This window comes from Rhincodon typus, chromosome 2, assembly GCF_021869965.1.
Source record: "Rhincodon typus isolate 14 chromosome 2, sRhiTyp1.1, whole genome shotgun sequence".
Lineage (NCBI taxonomy): Eukaryota > Metazoa > Chordata > Chondrichthyes > Orectolobiformes > Rhincodontidae > Rhincodon > Rhincodon typus.
The window spans coordinates 7,315,211-7,336,189 of record NC_063333.1 but is presented as its reverse complement, the minus strand read 5'-3'; the positions used below and the strand labels follow the sequence as shown (position 1 = coordinate 7,336,189).

The 20,979-nt window shown below is 45.2% G+C and overlaps 1 protein-coding gene across 3 annotated transcripts in view; it reads left to right on the top strand.

The window, feature by feature from the left end:
* Positions 1–20,979, top strand: part of plcd1a (phospholipase C, delta 1a) — a 142,736-nt gene that overhangs the window by 103,075 nt on the left and 18,682 nt on the right. For all 3 annotated transcript variants that reach the window (XM_048614600.1, XM_048614602.1, XM_048614605.1), the window contains exons 3-5: positions 14,275–14,503; positions 19,547–19,676; positions 20,219–20,447. In XM_048614600.1, coding sequence (XP_048470557.1) covers positions 14,275–14,503; positions 19,547–19,676; positions 20,219–20,447 — 588 coding nt within the window. The remainder of the gene's footprint in view (positions 1–14,274; positions 14,504–19,546; positions 19,677–20,218; positions 20,448–20,979) is intronic.

Sequence of the window (20,979 nt, the reverse complement as noted above, 5' to 3'; positions counted from 1 at the left end):
AGGGAAGAAGTAAAGGGTCAGGCATTACACCTTGTGCGGTTGCAAGGGAAGCTACTGTGGGGCTGTGGGTGATTCCCACACCCCTCCCCCAAAAAAACTGCTTCCAAGCCAATAGACTCCCAACCCTGCACAGCTCACTTCTACCTCCTCACCAAAATCCACAAACAGGACCGTCTGGGCTGAAAATGACGCCCCACAAATCATAAAGTTTAGCCCTTAAGAAATCATGAGAACATCCCTCAAAGAATGAAATACTATGACTTGAGACTGGGACTATTTTCACTGAAGCACTGAAGGCAAAAAGGAGGATCCATCATGTCCCCACGCGTCAACAAAGTTCTGACTATCCTAATCCTATTTTCCATAACCCAGGAGGCTATGGCAACACAAGAGTATTTAAAATACTGTGTAAATAGAAAGAGTTCCTGACAACCATCTTTTTTCAAGCAGTGAGTTCTACACTCCCACCACCTTCTGGGGGCAGGGAGGACCTCAACTCTCCTCCTTAGCCTTCTCTCTCTCTCTCTACCTCCTGGTTATTGACCCCTCTACAAATGGAAAAAGTGCCTCTCTATCCATAGAACATAGAACAGTACAGCACAGTACAGGCCCTTCGGCCCATGATGTTGTGCCGAACTTTTACCCTAAACCTAAGGTCTATCTAACCTCCACTCCATCCATCCAACCATCCAATCCATCTGTGCTCCTCAGTCTTACACACCTCTATCAAATTACCTTTCAGCCTGCTCTGTAACTCCAGCCAATCTGATCTTTCCTCATAGTCCAGAGCCTCCAGACCAGGCAGCATCTTGGCAGATCTCCTTGGCATCCTCATGATGTGGTAACTGGTACTGCAGGCAGCATAACCTCCTTGCTCTTGTATTCTATGCCTTGACCAATAAAGGCAAGTAATCATATTCCTTAACCACCTCATCTACCTATCCTGCTACCTTCAGTGAATGGCCTCCTTTTGTGCTACAAATATGAATCTGAAACATTAGCATCTACCTGGCAATGTGGAAACCTGCCCAGGTATGACCTGTAAACATCAAACTAAACAACCCGACCTGCCCAATTACCATCCTATAGATTACACTTTATTATCTGCAAAGCAATGAAAGGAATGTCGATAGTATGATCAATCTGTGCTTGGAAAGGAACAGCCTGCTTACTGGCACTGTTTGGGTTCCGCCAGTGTCACTCTGTTCCTGACTTCATTAAAGTCTTGGTCCAAACATGGATAAAAGTGCAGAACTCCAGAGCGGAGTGTGAACTTCTTTGACATCAAGACAGCATTTGAGGGAGTATGGAATCAAGGAATCCTAACAAAACTGGAATCAGTGGGAATTGGAGTGAGGGAAAGAGGAAGCGGGGGGACAGCTGTCTCTGCTGGTTGGAGTCATCTGGTGTAAGGGAAGGTGGTGGTTATTGTTGGAGGCCAATCATTTGAACCCTGTGGCATCTCTGCAGGTGTTCCTCCAAATTGTCGTAGGTCCAACCCTCTTCAACTGCTTTATCAATGACATTCCTTCCAGTGTGAAGTCAGAAGTGGAGATGTTTGCTGTTTGTACAGTATACAGGGCTGTTCATGATTCCTCCGAGTCTGAAGCAGTCTAAGTGCAACAAGACCTGGATAATGCCTGGGCTTGGGCTGACAGGTGGCAAGTGAGATTCATGCAACATAAATGCTAGGCAATGCCCATCTTATGAACATAGAATCTAACCATTGCCAATGGTGTTACCATTGTTGAATCCCCACCATTAACATCCATGGGGGTTATCATTGACCAGAAATTTGAACTGGACTAACCATACAAATCCTGTGGTTTTAAGACTAGGTCACAGCCTAGAAATCCTGCAGCATGTAACTCCTTCCCTGACTCCCTAAAGCCTGTCTACCAGCTGCAAGTCACAAATCAGGAGTGTGATGGAATACTCCCCACTGGCCTGGATGGGTGCAGCCCCAACAGCACTCAAACTTGAAACTATCCAGGACAAAGCAGCCTGCTTGATTGGCACCACATTAACCACCTTCAACTCTTACTTCTTTCACCTTGCCCAGTGGCAGATATTAGTGCAAATAGTCCTTGGTTAATGCATTGGTATGTCCCTGACACTGTGTTAAGTGAAACATAAATGTGAAATGTTTGGGTTACTCTCCCAGAACATTAATCAGGTACAGAATGCAAGTGTAAAGTTAATATAAAACATCAATATTACATGAAAATGCACTAATGAAAATAATTTTTTCTTGGCTAATAAGCATTTTGGCTCACCTGGAGGTAGAATGCTGTGGGCAGTTTTTAAAAATCTTAAAAGCATTGACTAGGATAGGCAATGATCAAAACAATCTGATCAAACAGGAACCCATTTTGAAACACTGGCAAGAACTATGTAATTGCAAATCAGATGCATGTAGTGGATCATGGATAGTAAAGTAAAAATTGTTATTTGCAAAATCACATGAGTACCACCTGTACCGTTTACAAGATGCACGGTAACAACTCCCTAAGGACACTTTCCAATCCTGCGATCTAGAAGGACAAGGGCAGCGGATACATGGAAATACTACCACCTACAAGTTATCCTCCAAGCCTCTCACCATCTTGACTTTGGAAATGTATCACTGCTCCTTTTGGTATTGCTGAGTGAAAATCCCAGAAGTCCTTCTCTACAAGCATTGTGTGCCCCAAGTACTGCAGTGGTTCATAAAGTCAGCTCACCATCACCACCTCCAGGATAGTGGGCAATAAATGCTGGACTGGCCAACAACCAGTGCATCCCATGAATTAAGGGAGTTGAGGTATATGGGGTGGGTGTAGGTAGGAAACCGGTGAGCTTTGATGGAAGAGATGCTGGCATACAACTGCAAACTAATGCTTTGGGAATATGGGTTCGAGCCCCACCATATGGGAAAAATTTTGAAGTTAATAAAAAAACCAGCCTAACAGTGACGATGTAACCATTTTTGTAAAAACCCACCTGGTTTAGTAATGACCTTTGACAGCAGGAAATTTGCTATCCTTGTCTTAACTTGTCCAGGTGTGATTGCAGTCTCTAATGTAGTTGACTGTTAAGCGATATTGTTTCATGTTACAGTGGTGTATGACTTGAAGGACTTGGTGGGCACATGGGTGTTGGGCAATCAATACTGATGCAGCCAGTGATGCCATTATAGCATGAACAAATCCAAAGAAACATGCTCTGCTCTGATTGAAGTGATGAGTGGAAGAGAGTCAAGGGGGCGAATAGCTTCCTGCTCATGTTCCTTTCAAGCTCTTATGTCTAGGCCAGACTGTAAATAGTATAGTGGTGCTGCTCCAGGGTTGTTGTCAGCTAAATTTCTTCGAGCAGAATTCTGGGGGCAAGCACTTTCTCCTTTTCCCTTTCTCTTACACATTGTACCTAACAGCTGACCACCACTCAACAACTGATTTAGCAAAACATGTGCCTTGTCATGGCTTTTTGTTCCCCTTTTGAATCTCTACAATTCCTTTTTAGCAACAAGGTTCAGCCAAAATTGGCACTTCCCATTTTCTCACACCCAATTTAGCAAGTTTCTATTGTGTGCAGTTCTGGGTGCCACGTTATAGGAAATATAGGAAAGGTGTGAGTGAATTGGAGACAACGTGGAAGCAATTTATAATAGTTCCAGAGGTAAGGAACTTCAGTTATGATGTGAAGAAGTTGAGACTGCTCTCCTTGGAGAAAAGAAGGCGATCTGAGAGGTTATCAAAATTATGGGCAGGCTGGAGAGAGGAGATGGGGAGAAGCTGTTCCCTTTCGTAGAAGAAAGAATGTGAGGTCATAGATTTTAAAGTGATGTGCAAACAAAGCAAGTGTGACGTGGGAAAAGCTTTTTGCATAGTGGGTAGTTATGGTATGGAACATAGTGTCTGGAAATATGGTGGAAGCAGGTTCAACCGAGGATTCAAATGGGTATTGGATAGTTATTTGAATTAAAAATGGTGAGCAGGGACATTGTGGGGGGTGTGGAATGGCAAGTTATAAAACTGGTGCAGGCACGATGGGACTAATGGCCTCCTTTTTGTTGCTGTAACAATTGCACAGTGCTGGCAGCATGTAACGTTCACAAGATGCGCCGTGGTAACTCACCAATGTTACAGCATCTTCTATGCTCACAGCCACTCCCAACTGGAACAACCAATGGAGAAAATGAACAGGAATATCAACACCAGAAAACTTTCCTCCAAGCCATACACCACTGTAACATGAAACAATATCACTGTTCATTTACTGGCACTGGGTCAAAATTCTTGGAAAAATCTCCTTCCATCCCTGTGGGCAATTCCTATAGCACATGGACTATAATGTTCAGGAAAGCAGCTTCTTCTCCAAGGTAATTAAAGATGGGCAATAAATGCTGCCCCAACTTGTGCTGCTCATGTCAGGAGTGGATTATCAACAAATGCCAGCCTTGCCTATATCCTGGCTTCTAGTATTAAAGGGAAGCCAGAAGGTACCAGTGAGAGACACTGTATTGCTACGTAACTCTGTCTGACTCAGTCTGCATTGGCAGGGATTGCAAAACAGCCACTTGTGATAATCTCCAGCCAAAAGCAAGTGCAATGTGGCCAGAAGCTCGAATAAGATTTTTTAAACTTAAAAATAAAGGTAGGCCATTCTGCCCCTTGAGCCTGCTTTGCATTCAAGAGCTGATCTGATTTGTGTCCTCTACTCCACCTTGTCAGCCACCACCTTTTCCCAACCCCACCCTGTAACCCTGGACTCCATTATAGATCAAAAATCTGCCTAAATCCAGAAAGAGAATTCCAGACTATTAACCTCCGACGGAAGAGATGTCTCTTCATCTCTCTCAAATGGGAGACGTTTGATTTTTAAACCATGCCCCCATCTCTAGATTCCCCATGAAGGGAAGCATTATTTTGGAAAGACAAATTTGAATGCAAAATACAGGGTTAATGGCAGGACTCTTGGCAGTGTGGAGGAACAGAGGGATCTTGGGCTCCACGTCCATAGATCCCTCAAAGTTGCTACCCAAGTTGATAGGATTGTAAAGCAGGCTTTCATTGGCAGGGGAATTGAGTTTAGGAGCCGTGAGTTTATGCTGCAGCTCTATAAAACTCTGGTTAGACCACACTTTGGAATATTGTGTTCAGTTCTGGTCACCTCATTATTGGAAAGATGTGGAAGCTTTATAGAGGGTGCAGCGGAGATTTACCAGGATGCTGCCTAGACTGGAGGGCAGGTCTTATGAGGAAAGGTTGAGGGAGCTAGGGCATTTTTTCATTGGAGCAAAGAAGGATGAGAAGTGACTTGATAGAGGTTTACAAGATGATGAGAGGCATAGATAGTGGATAGCCAGAGACTTTTTCCCAGGGTGGAAATGACTATTACGAGGGGGCAAAATTTTAAGGTGATTGGAGGAAGGTATAGGGGAGATGTCAGAGGTAGGTTCTTCACACAGAGAGTGGTGGGTGTGTGGAATGCGCTGCCGGCAGTGGTAGTGGAGTCAGATACTTTAGAGACTTTTAAGCGACTCTTGGATAGGCACATGGAGGATAGTAAAATGTAGGGTATGCAGGGTAGATTGACCTTAGGATAATAGGTCGGCACAACATCGTGGGCCGTACTGTTCTCTGTTCTATGTTCTATCTTGTCGGCATCTGCCCTCACAAGGCCCCACAAATTTTATACTTTTCAAAAACTAAAATCATTCTGGTACAGGCCCAACTTAAACCCTTCCTCATGCCCCTCACTGTTCCAGCAGTTGGCCTAGTGAATTTATTCTTAACAGTTTCATATGAAACAGGTAGGCCATTCAGCCCCTCAAGCCTGCCGAGTTTCTCCCGATCATGGCTGATCTACCTCAGGCCTGAACTCCTTCCCTGCCTCAATTCCCTGATATTTCAAAAATCTGTCCTCTAACTCTTTACTTACAGTGATCTAGCCTCTACAACTCTCTGGGGTAGATAATTCTAGACATTCACTACCCTCTGGGAGAAGGACTTACTTTGTATCTTAGTTTTAAATGGGTGTCTCATTATTCTGTAATTACATCTCCGGTTTGAGATTCTTCCATCAACAGAAACCTCTTCTCAACATTTATCCTGTTAAGGCCCCTCAGAGTTTGTATGTTCCAATAAGATCGCCCCTCATTATTGTAAACTGTAATGAATGAACGTCTAACCTTGTTAGCTATTCTTGATAAGTCCAACCCCTTTATTGCAGGAATCAGCCTGGTGAATCTCTTTGAACAGCCTCCAATGATAATGCATCCTTTCTTAAACTCAGGAAGCAAAGCTTACGCAGTAAACCAGATACAGGCTCACCAACAGTGAGGGGACGAGATGAGTGAGAATGTGTGCTTTAGTGATGGGGGAGTCAGTAGTGAGGTGGTGACGTTATTGGGCTGGTAATCCAGGTACTGTTCTGGGGACTTGGGTTTGGTTCACACCATGGCAAATAGTGGAATTTGAGCTCAGTACAAATCTTAAAAATAAAATTCTTGAGAGCAGGAAACCACTGACAATCGTGTTGCCTAGCAAGCCATTTGGTTGTATCAACTGCTGGCAAGCCTAAAAAAAAATGGATGGACCAGCTGGCATGACTTAAGCACCAGAAATCTCAATGGCAAGTTCTGCCCTCTTGACCCTGTTAAGTCCTCCTCACTAACCTCTGGGGGCTAGTGCCAAAATTGGGAGAGCTTTCTCACAGACTAGTCAAGCAACAGCCTGACTGTGAAATGCATGGAATCATGCCATACAGGCGAAGTCCCAGACACCACCATCGCCATCCCTGGATATGACCTGTCCCATCGGCAGGAAAGACCTAGCAGAAGTGGTGGCCCGGTGATATACAGTCGAAATGGAGTCCTCAATGTTGGCTTTGGACACCATGAGCTCTCATGGCATCAGGTAAAACATGAGCAAGGAACCCTTCTGATTACCATGTACCATATTCCATCAGCTGATCGATCAGTACTGCTCCATGTTGAATTCTTGGTGGTCGTTGAAATCCCCCACCAGAGTACATTTTATGTCCTTGCAACTCTATTAGAGAGGTACTGTGGTCGGTGATTCCAATGTCCATCACCAAGAGTGGCTCGGCAACAGTATTACTGATCGAGCTGGTTGGGTCTTAAATGACCTAGCCGCTAGACTGGGTCTGCGGCAGGTGGTGAGGGAACCAACAAAAGGGAAAAACATGCTTCTTCTCCTCCTCCTCCTCACTAATCTGCACATGCATCTGTCTGTGACAGCATTGGTAAGAGTGACCGCTGCACAGTCCTGGGGACAAAGTCCTATCTTCGCATTGAGAATACTCTCCATGTTGTGTGGCGCTGACATGAAGCTAAATGGGGTGGATTTTAAATGGATCCAGTAGCTCAAGACTGTGCCTCCATGAGGTACTGTGGGCCATCAGCAGAATTGTTTTCCAATGCAGTATGCAAGCTCATGGTCTGGCATATCCCCACTCTACCATTACCACAGCCTGGTGAACGTCACTAAGGCACAGAGGTACCAACTAATGTCCAGTCAGTGGAAGTGGCTTCATTTTAGTCAGTGACCACTGGAATTTGAGTCCTGAATGACTGACTGGAGTCGGGTGGAGAGAATTTAAGGGGGTAGACTTCGCCAGAACAGATGAGCATTCTGAGCTGAATTTCATCGAACGTATTAGACTTTGTCAGGGCTGAGTTTGGAGTATACAGTGAGAGGAATAACGGTTTGGGAGCACTGAGCATGTGATGTTGTCTTTGATAGAAGGTTGGTGGGTGTGGAGGAGCCTCAATACAGTGACTTCAACACACTGGGAGGCGATGGCGTAGTGGTATTATCACTGGACTGTTAATCCAAAGATCCAGATAATGCTCTAGGGACCTGAATCAAATCCCACCCCGGCAGATGGTGGAATTTGAATTCAAGTAAAATATCTGAAATTAAGAATCTAATGATGACCGTGAATCCATTGTCCATTGTCAATTGTCGGGAAGAACCCATCTGGTTCACTAATGTCCTTGAGGGAAACTGCCATCCTTACCCGGTCTGGCCTACGTGTGACTCCAGACCCACAGCAATGTGGTTGACTCTGAACTGCCTCTGGGCAATTGGGGATAGGCAATAAATGCTGCCTAGCCAGCAATGCCCTCATCCCATGAATGAATAAAGAAAAATAAAACTAACCCGTAAGTTGTGTGAGAGCCCATCTCTAAATGAGTGGTTGTGAGTTCTTGAGCCCCTCCAGAGGCTTGAGGACATGATCTGAAACAGCACTCCGGTACAGTACTGAGGGAGTGCGACACTGCCAGGAAGTGGCCGAGTTAAATGAGGGACATTTCTGCCTTTGCAGCAGAAGCAAAAGTTTTCTCGGCTGCCATACTGAAATGGAGCAGTGGAGGGGGCTCTGAAAATTAGTGATTCTGTGTCTGTGGTGACATGTGTTTTTAAAGAAAGTGTTATTTCGTTGTTATTGCACAACAAGATCCCATAAACAAATTGAGCTGCAGCGTGTTCCCAAGTTTGACCTTTGACCTTAGCTGAGATCAACCAGCCTGAAGCTGTGTGGGCAGGAGTGTGCAGATCAGGGCCGGGACATGTTTGACTTGCTGGGGAAGCTCGGATATGTTGAGACAAGTCTCGGGGGAAGACATTCTTTTGGTCTTGAGGCAGCTGGTATTTGAGGGCCCAGTAAATCTGGATATGTGCCAGCAGCACTACATGAAACCCCACGCTCCTCCAAACTGGCCTGGGGGTGTTGAAGGGACACCGGGAGTTATTGTCCGCTCCAGGATCCGAGTGGAGTTATCCCTTCCTCACCTCTTTCCTCCACCTCCCCCCCCCCCCCCCCCCCCCAACTCCAAACAACCTAACCTCAATCTTGGCACAGGCTGGCCCAGCTATGGAGATTTCTCACCGGCGGATGTGTCAAAACTGGATCCAGCAGGGTGAAGTGATTGACACATCATTCAACCCTGTCTTATTCACTTTTGCAATCAGTGAGCTCACCTAGCAAGTTTATCGGCTATAAAAAAATTAATGAATTTGCATCTAGAAAGAGGAAGAGCTGGCCCAGCATATTGGGCTGAATGGCCAGGATCTAGCATAGATCCTATCATCTAGCACCCAGAGCATAGGAGGAGGCCGTTGGAGTTATTGAACTCTTTACAGCCAGTGCTGGATCTCTTATTGCTTGAGATATGACTATAACTGGTAAGATCAGCATTTGTTGCTCATGCTTAATCCTTGGCCTGAAGGCTTTCTCAGCCATTGTAGAAAGCAGAGATAACCAGGTGTAGAGCTGGATGAACACAGCAGGCCAAGCAGCATCATAGGAGCAGGAGCTGCTTGGCCTGCTGTGTTCATCCAGTTCTACACCTTGTTATCTCGGATTCTCCAGCATCTGCAGTTCCTACTATCTCTGATACAATTGTAGAAAGCGGTTGAGTTGAGCTCATTGCAGTGGGTCTGGAGTTGCCTGTTGGTCTGACACCTCCTGAATGAACCAGGATGACTACCAAAGACCACAGCTGGAGAACTCTGTACAGTTTTGATCCCTCTTACTCCGAGGGATGTAGTTGCTTTGGAGGCAGTTCAGAAAGAGGTTGGTGAGATTTATTCCAGAAATGAGGGGTCTGTGATTATAGAGACTGAGCACTTTAGGCTTGTACTCTGTTGAGTTTAAACAAAATAGAGGAATCAGAGATTTAATTGAGGCATGTAAGATGCTAAAGGGGATTAACAAGGTAAATGTAAAGTAGATATTTCCACTTGTGGGGCAATATAGAATGGGAGGTCATAGTTTTAGGATAACAGACGGCAGTTTTAAAGCAGATGAGGAGGAGTTACTGCTCTCAAAGGGTCGTGAATCTGTGGAAAACACTCCCCTAGAGTGTGGTGGATACTGGGACATTGAGTAAATTGAAGGAGCAGATAGATTTTTAACTAGTAACAGATTGAAGGGTTATGGACAGCTGGCAGGAAATCAGCTATGATCGAATTGAATGGCAGAGCAGCTAGAGGGGCTGAATAGCCTACTGCTGTGTTAAGGCATTGTGAGACTTGTTATGTGCCACAAATATAGGCCAGTCGCTTTTAAGGTCAAATTGCAGAGAATTTTTTTTGAGGGTAGTTAGCATGCGGAATTCTTCAAATTTGTTCAAGGTTGAGTTTGCTAACATTGTTAATTAATGCAGGAGTTGAGGGTATAAGTGAATGTTTTCCTTTTATGTACTAATGCTGCCCAACTAGGAAACTGCTCCTCGTTATTTCATTTACTTTGTCCGTTTCCTGCAGGGATTGTTTTGCTGGGTCCTTGTGGAATCTCTTGGCCACGTTCTCTTGTTGGGGCAAGGCTTTACACACTGCCTGGGCTGGCTTTTTTTAAATTTCTGGGGCACAGAGTGAACTTTGCACTGTCCAGTACTCGAGGTGCTGTAGTCATTGTCTACTTCAGTGCGGGATTCCACTCGCACCCTGCGTCAGTCACTCGAGCCGAGCCGACCTGACCCGACCCAGCCTGCCAGACTGATTTTTAACCCAATATCTGCTGCCACTGCCTACTTTTACTGGAAGGTTGAGTGGTCAGTGTCCTACTCCTGAGACCCGAGCAACAAAATCAAGACCACCCCTTTCGTTTGCAGTCCAGCAATGATCGTGCATCGCCCCTACCAGAGTGTTTCAGAAGAGATGCTAAAGTCAGACCCTGTCTGCCCTCTGTGGATAAAGATGCAAAAGCACAGTTTCGGATAAGAGCAATGGAGTGCTTTACAGTGCTCTGGTCCATATTTATCCCCTCACTGAGAAGTCATGAAAATAGACCAGTTTATCTGATCTTTATTATTGTTTGTGGGAGGTTACTGTGTACAAATTGGCTGATGCATTTCCTAGCTTACAACATTGGCTGTAGAGTTTTGAGGCCACTTGTGATGATGGAAGGTGCTACGTTAAATGCAAGTATTTTTTTGTTGGGTGGGTGTGTGAGAATTAGAATTGGTATTAGAGGTCAAAGATACTCAGGACTTTTTTAAGCATTCCTTAGTGTCTCAAACTGCCATCTCCCCGCAACTATAAAAGTACAAAGTGTGGGTTTATTTCAAACACCTGTCTGACTTCTGTCCCAGGATGCTTCCCAAAGCTGTCTGGGAAATGTCTAAGTTTGGAAATGTTTGTAACTTTCCAACTGCTCCATGAACGGTGCTGTTGGGGTAACTGGCAAGCAGGAGCACCCAGGCAATGGACCCTATTTGGTTTCAAGATACCACTGTGATGAGTTCCACATTTTCTAACAATCGGAATGAGGGGTCTTGTCACAATCTGCGATCAGACTGTCTGCCTGTCTGTTGCTCACTCATTCACTTAGTAAGAGAGTCAGGAAATCTGGCTGGTTTTGATTATTCTAACTTCTGTTTGACTTATGACACATCTTTTTGAATATCAGTTGTGACATTCTGATAGCAGATTTCTTGCGTGTGTATGCACACACAGACACACACCATACACATACAGAGTTGGGATTGCTTAAATGTTGTTTTGAGCCCTCGTACTGCCACCCGTACCTTAACCAAGACCCTTCTCTTCTCTCCCCCCCCCCCCCCCCCACTATAACCATCATTAAAGTAGATTAACAGAAGCTAATTAAGACAAGTATACTGCAAAAGAGTTCTAACACTTGCAATATGAGTTAGAACATAGAACAGTACAGGCCCTTCGGCCCACAATGTTGTGCCGAACTTTTACCTTAAACCTAAGGTCTATCTAACCTCCACCCCTACCTTTATACTATCATCCATATCCTATCTAATAGCCACTTAAATGCCCCTAATGAGGCCGACTCCACTACCCTGTCTGGCAATGCATTCCACGCCCCAACCACCCTTTGAGTAAAGAATCTACCTCCACTCGCTTTAAAACTATGTCCCCTCGTAATAGCTACCTCCACCCTAGGAAAAAGTCTCTAGCTGTCCACTCTATACTTCTGATCATTTTGTACACCTCTATCAAGTCACCTCCCATCCTTTGTCATTCTAAAGAATTGCATTAGAGCTCTATCCAATTATTTATCTCTGAAAGCTCGGTGAGCTGAGACAGATTTTTGATACACAAGGGAGTCAGGAGTCGTGAGTCGAGCGTTATGGTCAGGGGGGTGGGCTAGACCGGAAGATGCGCTGACATCAACATCTGATCAGACATTACCTTGTTAAATGGTGGAGCAGGCTTGAGGGGCTGATTGGCCTTCTAATTTATATTATATTGTGTTTTTATTCTCTATTATTTTGAAAAACATTCTTTGTCTTGTCTTTTTGTCTCCCCCCTTGCATGTGCTCACACTGTCTCTCTCTGGTTTTGTTAATGTTGCTCGCAATCATGAAGAATTTTGATAGTGTAACTCCGGAGAAACTTTTTTTATTCCTGTGTGAGAAGGAAAAGGAACTTGCATTTATATAGATTTAGATGTTAGACGTTGATTTATTGTCGTGTATATATAAAAACAAAGTGAGAACTGTTTTCTCGTGTGTTAGACAGTGTCATTATGTTCCTGTGCATAGAAACCATAGAAATGAAATCTTGAAACACTGAATATAATGCATGATTTTACTGCACTAGAGTTCATCTTTCACTCTCTCTCGGTCTTCCTGTGCTGCTCCTCCAGTTACTGCTTGACATTGGCTGGGGCCTCTGTTACAGGCTCAAGGGCCTCGGTTACGGGCCTCTGACCCCGTCGCTCCACAACCATGGTGTCTGAGCTGGAGCCACAGGCCTGGGGACGCGCGGGTTCCATACCTCCTGTTCCCCATCCAACGCTCTTCCAAACGCTGCCACCGTCTGTCCCTTTTACCGATGCTTAACCGCACCTTCAGATGCGAGGGTTGAGCTGCGGGCCAGGAGCCTCTGCTCAGTCTGAGAGCCCGATCCAGGAGAGTCGGTCAGGACCTGTTCCTCGTTTGCTGGGAAACCCCGAGCTTGGGTGGAGCCATGTCTGGCTTGTCCTGTTGCTGTTGCTGCTGGATGCCGCTTCCTTCACCCACCCCTCTCCAGAAAACAAAGAAAAAGCACCTTTACCCCACCCCTCTCCCCAAACATGAAACCCAGGGCCTCACAGTTAACTAACTTTTTTTGCATGCAGTCACTGGCTTTGTAGGTAAACATAGTTTTAAACTGTCCACAAACAACTGGGAAATCCACCAGCAATTGCTGTATTTGTGATGGTACTGGTTGACAGATAAACACTGGGGCCAAGAACATTTTGCTGTCCTTGGAATGGTGCCTGGGGCTTGTTTTATACCCAGGCATTTGTGTATCAATTTAAACTGTTGTCTGGAGATCCTTGTTGCAAACTTTACAACCCCGCTGTCCCAAATATTACTGTACAGAGTCTCTGATGCCCAACACAACAATAATCTTGTATTTTTATGGCACCTTTTTAATGTAACAAAACTCTTCCAGGCACATCATGGGTGTGACAAAATAAAGTCTAATACCAAGCCACCTAGAGAGAGATCGGATCAGGGACAAAATGCTGGTTCAAATGGTAAGTATTAAGGAGGAAAGTGAAGTGGAAAGGCTTCGAGGAGGAAGTATTCCAGAGCTCAGGCTCAGGAAACTGGATCTACCAATAATGTAGCGATTTATTTTTGGGAATGTTTAAGAGGCCAGAATTGGAGGAGAGCAAAGATCTCAGGGGGTTATGGAATTGGACTGGAGGAGATTCCAGAAATGCTGAGAGCCAAGGCTAAGAAGGGATTTGCAAACATGGATGATAATGTTAATGTCAAGGAAATTTCATGGTTGGGATGTAGTGCAGGAATTGGAATAATCGTTGAAGAGGACTTGATGTAAGTGATGACACGGCAGCAGAATTTCAGCTGAGATAGTAGGAACTGCAGATGCTGGAGAATCCGAGACAACAAGGTGCAGAGCTGAATGAACACAGCAGGCCAAGCAACATCATAGGAGCAGAAAGGCTTTCAGAATTTCAGCTGACCTTGGGGTTATAGAACCATAGAAATGAAACAGCACAGAAGGGGGCCATTTGGCCATCTTGCCCGTGCTGACCCAAAGACACTCTTTCTAATTCCATCTTCCTGCACACCGCCCAAAGCCATGGTGGATAGTCTGTGACAGATCAGCCTGGAGTTTAAAAACCCTTTAGCTCAGCTGTGAGTGGGTACTTGTTTACATGGCATATTGATGCAGCTTTTCTTGTTGCTAATACACTGAAGGCTGCCTCCTCTCTGGTCTGATTGCCTGTCCTTTTTTTTTTCTCTCTCTCTTTTTGCTGTTCTTCCCACAGTCTCAATTGATGACATCCAGGAGTTGCGGCCTGGCCACCAGTCTGAGGGCATGCAGAAGTTTGCCATGGAGATCCCCGCTGCCCGTTGCTTCACCATCGTCTTCAAGGGCAGGAAGAAGAACCTGGATCTCATTGCCAGTGACGCAAAGGAAGCCAAACACTGGATTGACGGCCTCAACAAGCTCAAGAAGAGAGATTCCAAAATGAACAAGAGAGAGCGTCTGGACCAGTATCCTTTCCTGGGAATCCCGCATACACTGGGTGGGGGGAGGGAGTTGGGAAAGAAAAAGTTCTATACTTGAATGTCCCTCCGTCCCTCACCAGTGTTGACTACCAGCAGTGCATGTCATCTAAACGATGCAGTGCAGCAACTCAGAGGGTCCTCAAAATCAATGACCTCTACCATCTACAAGAACAAGGGCAGCAACTGCGAGGGAACACCACCACCTACAAGTTCCCCTCCAAGTCACTCACCATTCCAACTTGGAAATGTATTGCCCCGTTCTTTCACTGTCACTGGATCAAAGTCTGGAATTCCGTCCCTAATGGCATTGTGGGTCCACATAGACAAGGGCTGCAGGCTCAAGAAGGTAGCTTGCAACCACCTTCCCCAGGGTGATTTAGGAATGAGCATCCCAGCCAGTGAAACCCGTTTCCCAAGAATAAATTTTTCTGTGTCTCCCCTCCCAACCCCCAACCTTCTTGCTCCCAAATGCTACTCATTGGAAAGTCTGCCTCTGTCCTAGCAGATGCTTAAACAAATGACAAATGTTCACAGAAAATGCACAATTAGAGAATTAACCCAAGCATTCTGCGTGAGACGCCTTGCCAATAGAATGGAAAGCAGGCTATTTGACAACAGGAAGCTTCACACCTGGTTTGGACCTCTCTGTTCCCCACTGCCTGTTTACTGGGAGGCATGCATGCTCCCATTTGGGTGCAGTCAGGATAGTGTGCCACAAGATAGAGAGTAAAAAAGGAATCCAGCCGCCCCTCACCCTCCCGGACTGCAGAATGCGAATCTGTATTTACACGTGCCTTCCTCAATCTCTAGCCAACCTCAAAGTTCAGTGTAGCCATTGAACTACATTTGAAGTATAGCCTTGGTGGGAATATAGGAAGTGTAGCTGTTAATTTGTGCACAGCAAGACCCCCACAAACAGCACTGTGATACTGATTGAGGGATGAACATTAGCCAGGACATGGGGAGAGGAGGGTGACGCACCCACCACACCCCCCCCCCCCCCCCCGCCCAAACCCACACCCACCCACCTTGCCTGTTTTTCAGTGTGATGACAGTGATCTTTTGCATTCACCTGAAAAAGGTGCTTGGAGTCATGTCTCACTTGCCTCAGTGATTGGAGATGTCCCTAGAGCAAGTCGTCCCTAACCACACGTCCCTAGAACAAGTTTAAAATAAATAATCCATGGTAACTGGTATCCGGGTCACGTTTACAAACCTGCAGATAAGTGGAATCTGGCCTGAGTAACCTAAGCAGTGACCAGATAATGCTATCGCCTGCTCTCAGAACAATGGGCCCTAGGATCAGTGCCAGCTCCCAAAAGGAGCCTTCCTTTTTTTCTCCCACATCTGTTATTCCACACAGCAGACAGTGAGACCATGGTGGCTGATAACATTCATGTGTTGGGCGGGAGTGGGGGCGTTGGAAGCAGTGCGGGGGCAGGGATGGAAAAGCAAGCGGTGGCCTGGAGGGAGACGGGTGAACTACTATAGCCTTGCAGTAATTATGGGAGCGCAGGAAACCTGCCCTGACCCCTCCAGCTTCCTGAAGCAGGATTGTTCAATGCAAGGCCACTATTCACTGATACCTTGTGCAGTTTGGTGGATAATACTGTGACTGAGAGAGTAATATGCAGAATAATATGAATCCAATTTGCCACTTTTCTGAAAAATGCTGTCCTCAGAGCTCCCCTTGCTCTTCAGATGTTTACCGGATGTTTATTTCTCAATCTGCAGCATGTAACCAGATAACCTGGGTTTTTTAAAATCATGCTATTGTTTGTAAGATCTTGACGTGCAGACTGTTTATCATGTTTCCTAAAGCACAGTGAATCCCATTCACCCTCACCCTTTTACTCGCTGACCTGCTCTCTGTCCACTGATGTCTCCATCTCTTCATGTGTATTCTAGTGGCCAAGCCACCATGTCACCTCTGCCATCCCTGCTCTTTGGCCTTGCAGCCCTGGGCAACCTGTAATCTTATCCAACCCTTAGCGGTCCTCCCCATCTCCTTAATCATCTCTAGCCCCTACCTATTCTTGATATCCTTTCAATTCTGGCTGCTTCCACCCTTGTCACTCCATTGGCCATGCCTTGTGCTGCCTACACTGAGCTCTGGAGCTCTTGTTCAATCACCACAAAATCTCTCTGCCTCACTACCACTGCCCCTTTGTGTTATTTGTTAAAACCGACCTCAAATGCAAGGACCTGCCCTGCTAATATCACCTTGTGTAGTGCGGTGTCAGTTTTGCATCTTGGGATTGCTACCTCCCAACTGAGGTGCTGTACAGGTGCTAGTTGGGATCTCTTGTCAGCCAAATAATCCCAATTTGCCTTCCAGAGCTTTGAGAACAGCAACTTTCTCCTCTGAACGAGCAGTAGTGAAGTGTATCCATTTTGTATCCTGGTGCTACTCTTCAAGTTTGCTGTCTACACCATCATGTGAATTCTGCAACTGAGCAGAATTTGCGTACCTTTCTCTGAAGGTTTTCTTGTTTGTACACAGTTGCTTATTTCGAAGAATATCAGACCTGATCTGTGATCCTCTCCAAACTGATCTTGATTTGATGGAGAAAATTGTGATATTTATGGGTACACGAATACTGCCACCATTCCACTGTTCTTGACTGGGTCCAGAGGCCTGTTTGGTTTACAGGAGAGAGGCACAATAACAAGAGAGTCTAAATGGGTTGAAGCTGTTGTCTGAACAAGGTGTAGTTTATTGCATGGTAGCAATTTGCTGTATATATATTTTTAATGAACCTGCGCAGACACTTTGTGATATCTCTGGGCCATGTGAACCTGGGCCCCCTGACTATTAGGTATAGGTTTTTGTAACAACGTTTAACTTGGGAGACCGTAGATGATATGTTTGTCCCCTTCAAAGTCCAGCTCTATTTTCTGCAATTTCCCACCCAAGAATTTTGAACTCCTAGGTGATGGCCTAGTGATATTATCACTGGACTGTTAATCCAGAGACCAAGATAATGTTCTGGGGACCCGGGTTCGAATCCCACCATGGCAGATGGTGGAATTTGAATTCAGTAAAATATCTGGAATTAAGAATCTAATGATGACCATGAATCCATTGTCGATTGTCGGGAAAAACCTATCTGGCTCGCTAACGTTCTTGAGGGAAGGAAACTGCCATCCTTACCTGGTCTGGCCTACATGTGACTCCAGACCCACAGCAATGTGGTTGACTCTAAACTGCCCTCTGGGCCATTAGGGCTGAGCAATAAATGCTGCCTAGCCAGTGACGCCCTCATCCTGTGAATGAATAAAGAAAAAAAAAAATTGGGAGTTGGTTGGAGTTTATTGCAGGCACCAACATTAATTAACCCTTTCAGAACCATTATCTTGTGCAAAAAAAAATCACTAAGCATTGTCCTTTACCAAACTGACTTGTTAGTTCTTCTGCAGGGTGGCACATTGACTGAACTATTAGGTACTCAGCAGTAGCTAATGATCAGTTGATAGTTAATGAGCTGGTTCTAATAAACTAGTATTCTAAAGGAGGATTTGATAGTATTAGTGAGGGACTGGCAAGGATCATAGGGACCTTTTGGTGTACATGTATACTAGTCCCTTAAGGCATCAGGATAGGTGGATAAAGTGGTTAAAAAGGCATATGGTACACTTGCCTTTATTAGTCAAGGCATACAGTTTTCGAGCAAGAGGGTTATGCTAAAACTGTATAAACTGTTGGTTAAGCCATGCCTAGAGTATTGCATGAGGTGTGAGACAGCAATGGGTAGGGTACAGAGGAGATTCCCCAGGATGTTGCCTGGAGGGGGTAGAGTTTATGAAGAGGGATTGGACAGACTGGGATTGTTTTCCTTGGAACAGAGGAGACTGAGAGGGGACGTGATTGAGATCTTTAAAATTTAAGAGGGGTATAGTCAGGAAGAATTTTCTTCCCTTTTGTAGGAATCATTGACTACAGGGGGATAGATTTAAGGAAAGTGGCAGGGAGTTTCGAGGGGATAGAGTCATATAACACAGAAACGGACCTTTTGGTCCAACTTGTCCATGCTAACCAGGTACCATAAACTGAGCTAACCCTATGTTCCTGCATTTGACCCATATCCCTCTTAAACCTTTCCTATTCGTGTACCTATTCAAATGTCTTTTAAATGTTGTAATTATACCCAACTCTACCACTTCCTTTGGCAGCTCATTCCATTCTTGCACCACTCTCTGTGTAAAGAAGTTGCTCCTTGAGTCCCTTTTTAAATCTTTCCCCCTTAACCTTAAGCCTATGCCCTCTAGATTTGGACTCCTCTACACTGCCTTTGCTATTGGTCTTATCTACGCCCCTCATGATTTTATAAACTTCTATAAGATGACCCTTCACCCTCCACTTCAAAGATAAAGTCCCAGCCTATCCAGCCTTTCCTCCTAATGCAAGCCTTCTGATCCTGGCAACCTACTGGGAAATCTTTTCTGTGAGGGAAAATCAATTTCACCAAGGGGGTGGGGTCTGGAACTCACAGCCTGTAGGTGTGTAGAGCCAGAAACCCTCAAATAGATGTGCACTTGTGACTGCCAGGACATGCAAGGCTATGGGCCAAGTGTTGGAAACTAGGATTAGAAAAGTTAGGTGGATGTCTTTTTGACCAGCACAGGCATAATGGGCCAGAGGGCCTTTTACTGTGGTGTAGATCTCTATGACTCTCTAAATTGGTAGTATGACCAAGGATGTGGGTACATTTAAAAAGGCCTTGCATGAAATGGACAATGGTATAATTATCAAAAAACTAGTGAGGGACTGGTAACTAATAAGGGGCCAATCGTAGCTAATATTGAATTTAAAGTTGGAACTTTTTTTGGGGGCTCTTGTGGTGCAGTGGTAGTGTCCTTACTTCTGAACAAGGAGACCCAAGTTCATGTCCAAACTGCTCCAGAGGTGTGTCATAACATCTCTGAACATCTTGATTAGAAAATATCAGGGACATCTTTTGAAATCAGGGGAGTTTGCACCTTTGTTGCCCTGACAGGTGGAGTTTGATTCCTTGAATCACTGTACAGATGGTTTCAAATTTATCTTCAAAAGGCTGATGTGAACAAAGACAATAAAATGACGCTGGATGAAGTAAAACAGTTTCTGCGCATGATGAACATTGAGGTGGATGATACATATGCAAAGGAGCTGTTTGCGGTATGGTATTGAAATCTGATGCCCTCTGCAGGAGTGTGGGTTGGGGGGTGGTTGTCAGGGGGAGAGTGGGGGCGGATGGTCACTGTCGCTTTCGATCACATTCCTCATACCTGAGCCCAAGTAGTTGGCTGCTTCTCAACAATGTGCATCGCAACCATCCCCAATTCTGTCTCGACCCATTTTTCATTAACACCTTCCCCATTTTAAACTCCTGGTGATGTGGGGTGGGAGGTTGGGGGTAGAAATTAATTTGTCTAGCACCATTTTTGGTGAGTATTGTTTTGAATTTGTATTATTTTGCCTGATGTAATGTTGGATATAGATTCACCAGTAATCTAAAGGGAACTGAATAAATGGTTGAATGAGGAAAAAAAGTGGAGGAATATAAGGATAGAGCACTGCATTGGGACTAACTGGACTGATCTTTGAAAGAGCCAGTACAAGGGTCTTGCCCTATCCATGTGATACCTTTTCTAGAACTTTCCTGTCATTGCATCCTTTCACCTCACTCACAGACTGAAGTCTCCTTTTACATTCCACAGAAATGTGATAAATCAATGGATGGCGCAATCCATGGCAAAGAGATTGAGGAGTTTTACGAGCTGGTGACAGAGCGTGAGGAGATCAGCACCATCTTCGAGGCCTACTGTGACAAGAACCGTCTCCTTGCAGTGGACAAGCTGACAGAGTTTCTGCGGAAGGAGCAAAGGGAGAACGTAAACCAGCAGTACGCAGCACAGCTCATCCAAAAGTACGAACTCAATGAGGAAGGTAAGCCCGTGTGCTAAGATGGCCCTCGCTTCTGAAGTAGGGTTGCCATCTCTGCAAGAACGTATTCCTGGAGAGCTCGTAGTCTGACTGCACCTGCTGCCAATCGTCCTGCTCAATCCTCACGCCTTTGACTCCCCAGGCACCTTGTGGCCAATCAGAAAGTGCAAAGAATTCCCGTGACCTAATTGGATGATGCTTCATTTTCAGTCAAACAGTCTTGCTCCCGTCTCAATTTGTTTATTAAGCAGAAGGTATTCAAACAAAAGGCAATAACTGTCTTTCTTTTATGTCCCCGTTATTCCTTTCACCCTGTCGTTGCCCATGGTAGTGTCAGGAAATTAACGTTCAAATCTTCGAAACTCCAGGCTACTCCTAGCAGATTGACGTCCTACCATCGGAGGTAGTAGGAACTGCAGATGCTGGAGAATCTGAGATAACAAGGTGTAGAGCTGGATGAATACAGCAGGCCAAGCAGCACCAGAGGAGCAGGAAAGCTGACGTTTCGGGTCTGGACCCTTCTTCAGAAAAAGAA